Source organism: Gambusia affinis, linkage group LG11 (assembly GCF_019740435.1).
Source record: "Gambusia affinis linkage group LG11, SWU_Gaff_1.0, whole genome shotgun sequence".
Lineage (NCBI taxonomy): Eukaryota > Metazoa > Chordata > Actinopteri > Cyprinodontiformes > Poeciliidae > Gambusia > Gambusia affinis.
The window spans coordinates 6,848,845-6,860,692 of NC_057878.1; the positions used below are offsets into that span (position 1 = coordinate 6,848,845).

General features: G+C 40.7%; 1 protein-coding gene and 1 long non-coding RNA gene across 2 annotated transcripts in view; one reads left to right on the forward strand and one right to left on the reverse strand.

The window, feature by feature from the left end:
• slc49a4 (solute carrier family 49 member 4) overlaps window positions 1-11,848 on the forward strand; it is a 54,326-nt gene that overhangs the window by 12,540 nt on the left and 29,938 nt on the right. The window contains exons 3-4 of the mRNA XM_044132805.1: window positions 5,825-6,090; window positions 8,044-8,173. Coding sequence (XP_043988740.1) covers window positions 5,825-6,090; window positions 8,044-8,173 — 396 coding nt within the window. The remainder of the gene's footprint in view (window positions 1-5,824; window positions 6,091-8,043; window positions 8,174-11,848) is intronic.
• LOC122840422 lies at window positions 3,266-4,954 on the reverse strand. The gene is made up of 3 exons (XR_006372226.1): window positions 4,904-4,954; window positions 3,827-3,868; window positions 3,266-3,517 (listed from the first exon to the last, which is right to left on the reverse strand). It is a non-coding gene; the product is annotated as an uncharacterized LOC122840422 (long non-coding RNA).

Below are 11,848 nucleotides of genomic sequence, written 5' to 3' on the forward strand. Positions count from 1 at the left end.
AACCAAAGTGCACAAAGCTAATCACTGTCTATAGATTCATTACAAATAATTTTTTTTATTCACATCACACAGGTTTGATAGAATAACACACAAATAAATCTAAATTTAACTGGAAAAATTCCCAGACTGAGAAAAAGTAGTTATCCTGGTACGATCTGTGAATAATCCAAACCAATCTAACTATCAATCAATCAATCAATCAAACTTTATTTGTATCAGCAGCAAGGCATTTCAAAGTGCTTTACATCAAAACAAACACAGAAACACAATGCAACATAGAATCAACAATCAAAACACAACATCAAGTCAGGTTCCGTCAATAAATTTGCAATTGATTACGTTTCAAATACAACTCTAAACAAGTGGGTTTTTAGTTGAGATTTAAAGGAAGTCAGTGTTTCAGCTGTTTTATAGTTTTCTGGAAGTTTGTTCCAGATTTTTGGTGCATAGATGCTAAATGCTGGTTCTCCTCGTTTGGTTCTGGTTCTGGGGATGCAGAGCAGAACCAGAACCAGAAGACCTGAGAGTTCTGGAAAGTTGATACAACAGCAGCAAATCCAGTGGAGAGACTTTAAAACTGGTGTTATGTGCTCTATCTTCCTGGTTTTAGAGAGAACGTGAGCAGCAGCATTCTGGATCAGCTGCAGCTGTTTGATTGATTTGTTGGACAGACCTGTGAAGACGCTGTTACAATAATCAATACGACTGAAGATAAACGCATGGATGAGTTTCTCTAGATCTGGCTGAGACATTAGTCCTTTAATCCATAAGATTTATCAAAACAGAAAGTACGTCACATTCATATGAACAGATGATACTTTATTTTACTTGGAGGATCTTTCTTTATTTATTTCAAAGGCTTGGCGGTGAAGACAAAGCGATCCATCAGGTTTATAATCATTAGCAGCAGAAATCAAAGAGGTTTATGTCTGAATCGCAATATAAAGAAAGAGGTGAAGCACTTTCCAGCACTGGAAAACCTCGAAAGGGTTAAATCCTCGCAACCACGGACGAAAGAGAAGTGAATTCGGGTTCTTGGTTCTAAAGAGTCCATTGGTTCCGTTGTACTTCTTCTCAAAACAACTTATTTTTGTGAGGCTCTGACTGAACTGACTTTTCCACATTTCCTGTGTTTGTTGCCCCCTCATGAAAAGCCAAATCTGCTCTGCCTGTTGAGTTTACAAAAACAACAACAACAACAGAAAAAGCAGTGCAAGGCAGCTGGTCGTCGGTTCAGAGACCTGAAGCAGCTTTGTTCGAAGCCTTTCAAAGCAGCCACTCAGCAGTCTTGAGTGGGACAAAGTGACTCAGGTGACTCTTGGACTTTTAGCTTTTACACACTGAGAGCGTTAAGTAACACAGTCAGGAAAGTCTCAGACACAGAGTGCAAGGTATGTCCTCCATGAACTTACAACCAGCTGCCGTTTTTTCTTTTTCAAACTGCATCCCGTTTCACAAATAGAAGGTTAACACTTAAAAATTAACTTTAGCATTTCTTTATATTTGAGATTTTGCCCGTTAACGTCTTTATTAGATTGCTGCAGCAAATGTGCCCAGCTTTATCAAAAGGGTTTTGTGAATGCAGTAACTTTATTATTAATGATGAACCAATCGATCAGCTATTAAAAGAAGTCAGTGTTTTTAATAAGAATATTGTTTTTTTCCACGTTCAGTAAATGCATCAAAACTAAGAAGTTTTGATGCATTTACAATGCAAAGTTTGTTGCCTCCTTTTTGGGCAACAAACTTTCAGACTTTTAAAAAAAAGCAGAATTATCATCGGCTGGTTAAAGCCTCGTCTTCACATTCGTACTAATTGTTCTAATACCAACTAAACATCACACATAAAGCCTGTGAACTGTGAATTGTAATTTTTTTATTTTGTGTGTTACTGTGTCAGGACACAGGATGCTACTTTTGCTGAAACATCAGAATTTACTTTTTTCTCCACATTTTAAAATTGCTTGCTTGTCTGGTGATAAAGGTCTAATGCTCTTTGCAAAGTAGTTACGAAAAGGTAAATAAGCAGAAAATAAGACTGGAATGCCATCTTAGCATTCAGCACAGCCGAGGTGAGCAAACCTTCGTCGGTGTAGACTGAGCACAGGCTTAATGTATGATGGTAGTAATATTGCCACTTCGTTAGTAACGTGTATTTATAGTTTTGAGAGTTTAAAAAAAATTGAAACTCAATTATGGTTTGGAATTTGTGGCATTGTGTTGCACATTATTAAGATGTAACTTGAAAGGCCACATCAGACCCACCAAAAGCATCAAAATTACATATTTACATAGACAAAAAATATGTAGTTCTGTGGTAAATGTTAAAGTTAAAAAAGTATGCCAGTTCAGTTGCTGGTGATGTTTGAAAGTTTTAAAGAGGAGCTGTAAAGACCAAGAGTGAGACGAGGGAAAAAGTAAGGGCCAAGAAGCAATCGAGGAGGTTCTGGTGTGTAGGTTGGGATGTCAGGGGGTCTAAGATGTGGGATGAAGATATAGGGTGAATAAGTTTCTCTCCTAACAGTCTGCCTCTGACCACAGCTCCTTATGGTCTGCTGTGACATGTAGAAGCTGTGGACAGCAATGGTAGAAAGAGCTCAAATAATTGCATATGAAACAAAGTGTAAATTTACAGACGATTTTGTCAGGTGTCACGGTTAAATGTGGCTGTCATCCATGTTATGGCCCAATCCCGATAATCGCACTACACCCTCCGCCCCTCTATGACAAGTGAATATAACTTCACATTTGAAAACTGTTTTGTTTTGTTTTTTCTAGTGAACGTTGCCAAATTTCTGTCTTTTAATTTAAAACGTCACGTGTAGTGATAAATTGTGGGTAATACACTTCACCAAAGTCCTCCTGGATGTGGCTTAGCAGAAGTGCAGAAATGGGACCCAAAAGGGGCAGGGGGGCGAAAGACGGATGTGGAAAACTGGGACCCACATCCACACACACTCTAACCCGTCAACACAAATGTGGATTTGAAGGACACAAGGGTGGAACGTGAGTGGAAGTGCAAGTATTGGGACTGGAGCAATATGACTTGTCATGGGGGCCATATTGGTAGTAAAAACTCTCTTTTATTTTTGTGAGATTTATAGAAATTGAATGAGACTATTTCTTTTTGCTCAGTGGTTTCCCACAGCAGAATGTATAAATCCTTGATATATAGACTTATCGCCAAATGAATCAGTTTAATAGAGTTTATTGTACTCTTGATCGTCAAATTTCCATTCTGATGGAAAGCTTGCTGCATCTCCTCTCCTCGCCCTCTTTGTTTGCCATCATTTTCTGTCCCCTCCTTTCCCGCCCCAGTCCCCACTGAGCCACCTCAGACTGCTGTGAATGAACGGTGTCTTTACTGAGCTTAGAGACAATCAATCAGCCGTGAGCTGTCTCCAGAGGCTGGCTGTCTCAGTCAGACGGGTCCGGAGGGGGCTGAGGGTGGCGAGGGGCTCCGGTGGCATCGGGTGGGGGCGATATCTCACGATGTGTCCGTCTCGCACAGTTGGGTCTGAAGGTACGAAAGTGCGACTGAAAGTTGGACTCGAGTTGCGAAACTAGTCCCTGGAGATAATTGCATCTTGCTTTTTTTATTCCTTAGTTTGCCATTTTTCTGTCAGACGCTCATGAACAAATTATTTACTGCATGTCTTCATTTGTTTACTTTATGTTTCATGAGTTCTCTGATGGAACGCCTTATGGTGCAGCCGTCTTTAACGTGGTTATTTATTAGTGGTACAGACATTGACAAATTTGTTGCCGTCTCAGGTGAAGGTGTGTAACAAGTACAAAAAATTAATTAGTCTTTTACTACTGTTACCTGATTTCACACTTAGCATGTCTTGGTGGGAGGGAGGAAATCCTATAAATATTAATGAAAAAGAAATATTTTAGAAGAAAAGTAGCTAAAGATTGTTTCAATTTATGCTTAACTTTTCTTTCGGATTCTTCGATGTTTCTAGAAATGTCTAATTGGTATTTCGTGACTCTTCTGTCTTGAACCTAAAAAGATGAGCTGTCTCTGTGCTTCCTCCTAAAGTAGATATAGATGAATCTTTCACAACTGTGAGTTCACACCAACTACAGTTACTAGTCATCACTATGTCTAAAATCTGCACTATAACTCACTACATGTTATTTTGAAAACAATAATTGAGGACAAACTTATGGTACAGATCTTGTTGTTGTATGACCAAAAGCTTAAACTTTAAAGAATACATCTCACCTTCTCACCCTCTAGGACTCAAAAGCGGTTTTGCGAGTCTCTCCTCGATAGAATGAGACTATCTATGTCGTCATAAGTACTTTTTAATACCAAGACATTTCAAATTTAACAAAGCTGAAGAAAAGAGAGCCGGCTAGAAACCATGGCCAATCCAGAGGGATGGTGCAAAGAGGATTGGTGGGAGATCTTCTTTACTGCTCAAACGTTACAAACTGTTCTGGCAAAGACTAATGGCCGTCCTATTTACAGGAGACAGTTCCAAGGGTGATGCAACTGTGCTTTTTTTTTTTTTTTTTTTTTTTTTTAAATGTTGTTTCTTACTGTAGGATTCCTACTTTTAAATAAATCTTTTCAAACAAATAGTTGGATTTCTTGGAAAATGACTGGATGTGTGTGTGGGTGTGTGTGGGCGTGTGTGTGTGTGATCCTCAGAACTCTGGTGTTTTTATTTTTATCTTTTTTTTTTTAGGTGTGATCGTATAGATTTCAAACAACAACACAGTCAACAGTTCCCCAAAACAAAACAAGCCAAACGGCAAAACAACTGACAATAACCGACAACAACAACAAAGCAACCGCCATAACAGTTGACAGTCATCAGCCACACTCACGAAACGATCCACTTATTTGTTCATTCATTTATTTTCCCAAATATATACATATTGAACTCACCTAATGTGTTACGAAAGAAACAATGTGACTCCACACAACTGGTCCACAGCTGAAGAAAACAAAAGACGCAGTTAGCGTCGTGACCGGTTGTCGGCCACAAACACCAACTGGCGCTGCTCTCACTCATAGGGTCATATTTTTCCAGTCCAACTACGAGAAAACTTTATAAATTATATTTCTAAATATTAAATAATCTCTCAGTATTTTGTTAATTGTTGAACTAGAAAAATATGACCCTAAGTAAAAAAATTAGCAAAGAGCTGCCTCTCTCGCACCTACCTCCACCAGCGCTCCTCAGAACTCTTGTGGGGGAAGCCGAGAGAGCGCCTGAAGGACCCGTTGCGTGCAGTCACTCATCACACCACTAGGTGGCTCCGAACACATAAATCGAAAATCCCATTCCAAACACATACACACTATTATTATTATTATTTTGAGCAAAATTCACATACACACTCATACACACTTTTCTCTCTGTTACATGTGCGCAATACGACAATCACATAGAACTGTTTGGATGCGTTGTCCGGTCGTGTTGTGCCTATAAACTCTGCTTGTCGATAATATATCTGACCTGTTGGACAGACTTTCACCGCCTTCACCGACTGGATGCATGTTTGCTGCCGAAGCTAAAAGTGTGGACGTTTTGATGAAAGAAAACAGTCAGAAGAGTTTTATGTAAACATAATTGATATCATCATTGGAATATTAATCAAAAGCAATTGATCAAAAATTGATAAGGTGTGGCCCTGTCTTTCATACGTATTTACCAGATGTGCCAAGTAATGGGACAGCCAATGGGGATTCATTTTTTAAAGGAGCGAGTGAACAGTTTTAGCAGAAAGGCATGATTTTTCTCTCTCTTATTTTTTATTTTATTTGCATGTTTGAAATGACCACATTTGACCTTTTCTGTTACAGGTTAATACATGGAGGCCAGTTTCTAAACGGTCTGGCCGGGCCAACCATAATGAGCGCCGGGCCGTACCTCTCCACCACATGGTTCGCCCCCGACCAGAGAGCAACAGCAACAGCCGTGGCCTCTCTGTTCTCCTACCTGGGAGGCGCCGCGTCGTTCATAGTGGGACCTCTCATCGTCCCAGCTCCCAACGACTCCCAGACGGCCACTGTCGCACCGCCATCCACCGCCTTCATCCAGAGCAGAATCCAGCTGGTTATGTATGCAGGTACGGGTGAAGAGCAAGAACCTCACGAAGGCACGCGCGATCGATGGGACATTATTTCGACATTGTGTCTGCGCCGTCAGGGGACAGAAATACAATCAGGCGACAGGGCTTCAAGAATCTTACACAAACGCCAAGAGCTCCAGCTATAATCCTCATAACGGTGCCTCTGAAAAATAGCTTGCTGGGACTGTTATGCTTAACTGATTCAGAAAATTAAAAGGATGATGAAAAGAGAAACAAGTGTGCTGTAATAGACTGAAGCAGCGGCTTTGTTTAATCTAAGGTAGTGTTATTAATTTTTGAAGGACACAGCAGACACAATTTAACAACTGGAAGTTCTTGAAGGTCATGAAAAGGAAAGAAAGATTTCCTACTTGAGGTCCAACAGGGCAATATTTGTAGTTCACTCCGATGGAGGAGTGAAAAGAAACTATAAGAAGTCCCATTTGTAATTTGTCTCTAGGGAGCCAAACAAACATGTGGAGGAAGGCTAGTTGGCAAGACGAGACCAGTACTAGACGTTTGGCCAACCCAAAAAAGAAACTGACCGCTGCACATGATCCTGAACAAGATGATCACTCAGGTTTCAGTGTCAAAGTTTCAGACTAGATGACAAAGCAGCCAAATGTGACCCCATTTCCAAGGTATTCATTGGAGTCTGAACACCTCAATTCCGACTCCCACCCAAAGAGTCTGGGTGAGATCTTTCCACCCAGAGGAAAAATTTGATTTGTGCCACTTCATATGTGACGCTGAATTTGTTACATATTTCAAAGCGTCTGCAGTCAGAACAGCCAAATCTCATTTAATCCGACTTTTGCGTCATTGACTGTAAACATTTTGCAAAAAAATGGAATTGAGCATCAAGATCTGCTGTGTGGACGTAGCCTCTGACTTGTGCTTTATAGACAAGAGGCTTGACTTAAATAGCTTGTCTGACACTCGAGTACTATAAACAGCCTTTCTCTGGTGTGATCAATCGTAAAAGCAAGCCAGTGTGTGAGTAGACTGCAGCTCTGGCAGGTGATGCTTATATTTTCCTACCAAAGGGTACGCTTGATTTGTTAGCCGGTGACCAGTGATGTCAGTATGAGTTTTTTTTTCAGTAATGAGTAATCTAACGCTTTTCTGTTTCAAATCCAGTAGTCAGACTACAGTTACTTATCGAAATCACTTTGCGTTACTGTGCGTTACTATCCTAATTTGTGATTTAATTTTACTTCCTCTATGCGTCTTGGGGAGTGACCACCGTTTCCATGCAACAGTGTCTGCAGCGACAGAAATGTAAACAATGGAGGGAAGAGGAAGATGCACATTTTGTTGCTGGAAAGGAACTATTTTGAGTTTCGCTCGCCAATTCTGTTTATTATAAGCAGCTTTGAGCTTGTTTTTTTTCTAAAGTTGCTTGCAGATTTAATGAGTCGCAAGATGCAGTTTTAGGGCTCGGAAATAAGCAGATATAAGTCTGACATCCAGTTAGTTTTAGTCCATCATTCCCAGATGATCCAGCCCACTGTGTCCTTGTTAATGTCAAGTTAATATATTACATGTGAAAGTTTTTTTTTGTACTGTTGTAGTCATTAAATAATCTCCCCTTCAGTTCAACCTTATCAGTGGAGACACATTTTTGATGTAACTATTATAAATTAACTTACAATTAAGTATTGGCAAAGATCAATGTGATTTTCACAGGTTGCAGGTTGGCAAACACAAACCAGATTACGTCCCCAAGAGAAGTGGGTTGTAGTGTCAACCAGATGATATTGTCCGACACCTTCATTTTACTGTCATGTCTTCTAGTCTACAATTTTATCTCAGTGAAGAGTCTTCAGAGGACTCTTCAGAAATGTCATGTTGACCTTTTTCATTTTTTTTTTTCATAAAGAAAGTCACATTGTTGAATGTCTTACTGTATCCGTGACACTAACTTTCTGCGTCTCTGTGTTGTGGCAGAGTTGGCGGCGATCGGGGTGTTTTTTGTAGCCGTCCTGCTCTACTTCCCGTCGCGCCCGCCCGTGCCCCCCAGCGTTGCCGCGGCTAGCCAGAGGCTCAGCTACAGGAGCAGCATCTGCAGACTCCTCAGGTAAAAGTCCCCATGCTCAGACAGCAAACACAGACCCACCCACACCTCATCTGCAACATTTCGCTCCCCTGACCTGTGTCTGTGATCGTTGGGATCCATTTCCAAAGAAACGGCTTTTCCAGTGCTGTAATGTTTCATGGCCTCATTTCAGTCAGGAGTCAGTGGGGGGGGGGGGTGTTTTTGCAGAAGCTTCAAAGTTTTGTCCGCAGAGTCTGGCTTCTCGTTTGCAGATGCTAGACGCTCCTAAAAAGAGCCAATCCATCAATGGATGGCGGCCATTGTTGCCAAATCAAAGTTGTTATCAAAGAAACTCCCTCTAGATTCTTAACGGATGATAAAGTTGCTGCTGTTTTATATAAGCATTATTCCCAAGAGACGCGTCTAATGTTCAGACAGAGACGGTCTATTAAGACAAGGCCCTGGAAGTCAGCGGCATCTATTTGTTGTTTGTCTATTTCCACCCACAAGAGACTCAAAGAGGAGGTAAAATTGAATCACATTTTATTACAATCCTCTGCAAGCCCCTTCCTACCCTCACACCCTCACACCGTCACACTTTCCATCAAGGGCAACTTTATCCCCCTGGGCCACCAGGAAGCAGCAGCGCCTGAGAATCAGTGCTTGGCTTGTTGAGGAATGACGCCCGCAGCAGTGGCTGGGGAATAAAGGCTGGAGAGAGAAGAAGACAAGCCGGGCGACGGCAGTCGGGGAGTTGGCTTAACTTTCTTGGCTGCATTTGTTCTCCTTGAGTAAGAAATCACTCCACTGTGGCGCCTGGATTTTCAGAGGCTTGTGACCAGCTCAGAGAGGCTCAGCGCCCCCCAGTGGAGGAGTTCCTGTTGAGAGATGAGAGAGACCCAGGCGGGGTGGTTCTGGACAGAGGTGTACACATTTACATGAGGTTACAAATGGGAACTGAAGGTTCTGCTGCAGTCACGATGGGTGACCTGCCCATTCTGATTTTAGCTGATAACAATTTTTATTTTTTTATTTTATTTTTTGTATCTAGCATTGTCAGTCAGCAAATGGATTAGCGCACCCATGACTTCTACCTCTTTAAATGTTTCATGTTTTGCTTCATTACAACCACCAACTCCAATGCAGCCTATATTGGACATTTTGTAATAAAAAAAACCCAAACCAACAGTAGTGAAAAGGAATAGCCAAGTCAATTTTAACATTTAAAAGTTGGTCATTCATTTGTATTTCGCAACATTTTCACTAAATCTAAACCTTTAGATTGTGACACAAAAAAACTAATGAAAGCTTTGGCTGTTTTTGTTTAGCTGAAGCTCAGTCAGATTGGATTGAGGCTTTTTCTGAAGGTTTGTCTCTAGTAGTTTGGTACATGTGGGGGAATTCTTGCCCATTCGTCTTTGCAAAATAGCTAAAGCTCACTGAGATTGGATTGATTTCTTCATTGAACCTTTATTTAACCAGGATAGAAACTTGGTGGGATTAAGCATCGTATTTGTTCTGTACATGCGTTAAAAGGGATATTTTTGGTCCAGCTTCATTTGTTGCATGCCTTGAGAAAACTCCCATTGGAATTTCATGTTGTTTTCTTCCAATAATGGCTTTCCTTTTGCCACTTTTCCCATGACATTAACGCGTTAGAGAGCACAGGGTTTGAGATCTATGTCGAACTCCTCTTGGTAGGTTTGGTTGATCCTGCATTTGTACACGTTCACATTTTAAGTCTATTTTAAGCCAATCCAAAAAAGTTCGACATAAATCACCATTAATTTACGACGAATATTTTTCGGGAGAGCTGTCCAACAGCTGGAGTCGCCGAGTTTGAATTTTGAAATGAAAAATGTAGGACTACGCATCGTAACTTTGAAGGCAGGTGCTGCACACTTAGTATTCCTGACACCTTCCCACTGATGTATCTGCTCATCCATTTACCCTGTCAAGATCTAAGCACACACTAATGATCTTCAGCTTGATGTGAGCTTCCAGTTGCTCACATCTGCTTCCACAGTAGCCGCCTAATTAAAACTCTGGCTGTGTCTTCGCATTGTATATGTTCACCCCCCGCCCCTCCACCCACCCACCCATTTTTGCCTCTGGGAGATCAAACTCCACAGACCACAAAAAGCATGAGTATTGATCACCCCTCGTTTCCAGTCAGACACACTTTGGCTTTGAAAGTTGTCATCTTGATGCATTCGCCTCCAACCTGCTGGGCCAAGGACAAATGGCACTTAGCTGATGACACCCTCGTTTTGAGGCCTCCTTGGAGACTCCTGCAGAGGAAATTTCATCACTGCCACAACCTGGAAAGTTAAAGCATACCTAGCATGTGGTTTCTTTCCTTTGGATGTCTATATAAGGTCATATATAAAGATAAAGGTGGTTGGGTATTGATTTTCTGCTGTTGTGGCAAGTTAATGAAAAGGGTGCTCAGGAAGAGAGAAAAAAAAAACCCACAGAGTGCTCCATCAGAGGGCTTTTATGATTGTCCCGCCACACTGTCACCAAGGCCAAGGAGCTTCGTGTTGCTCAGGACGGAGCGTGCGATCTGCAGCAGGGAGAGAGCTGGAGTTTTCTGTTCACTATTTTGAAGTGAAACGACACCATCGAAAGAATAGAGTGCACATATTTCCTCCCCACCCCCCAAAAAGCTCGCTTTGTTCTCTGCTCAACATTTAAGCCACAGAGTCTTTTCCTCCTGCAAAGTACCGTTCAATAAATACTCGAGTTAGTTTATGAAAAAAAATCAAAAGAAAGCTAAAAAGGAAAAACTCTTGGAGTCTGCCGCCTGCTCTGCCGGCCTTGCCTCGTTTGTCAACCGCTTAGTGTCTCTAAATGGCGTTGTTTGGGCCGAGTAGGTGGCTTTGATTTTTAAATTAGTTTGCCACCTCACTGGGTAAAGGTGATTAGATTTTTGTGTTCGCAGTGATTGTATTCAGGTGTCATGTGAGTGGAGAGGTGCCACACGATCCGAAAGAGGAAAGCGAAGTGGGCACACTTAAGCTATTATGGAGTTGGTTTTGTTTTTCGCTGATGGCAAACAGCACAGAGTTTGGTTTAAATCCTGCAGCATGGTACCAGTAGTTCATCATCATCATCATCATCATCATCATCTGGGAAATGTGGCTGTTGGGTAGTTTTACTTATTTTAATGAGATAGGAATAAGCCAAACCAAATCAATCCAGTTTGTTTCTCTAGAAGGTCTTTATAATTTGGCATCATGGTCAAATTACAGTCAGCAAAATGTCAAAGTAAAAATTGATTTTTAATTAAAAAAAATAATAATAATGACAACTTGATAAAAACATGCAAGATAAAATAGTAAAATGCTGTTGATCATGATTAATTTCTAAAATGAATTAAAGGGTAACAGATTCATCGGCACTGCCGTTTGAACACTTCTCCTCTCTTTCTTTACAGATGATCATTTGTTTTGTTTCAATAATGTGCATGAGTCAAGGTGAAGTTCTTACTGTATGAAAAACATCTAGTAAAAATACCAACGATTTAAGGTAACATTGGCAAAATATTTGAATAAAGGTGATCATGGGATGATCTAATTGTGTTTATCTAAAAACTAAGAAAAACAAAGTTTATTCCTCCATATATTTCAATTACAGTGATCTTATATGTAGCATGGATATCATATTTGAATTTAAAGCATACTCATATAAAATACGGAATAAAGGATTGTATTT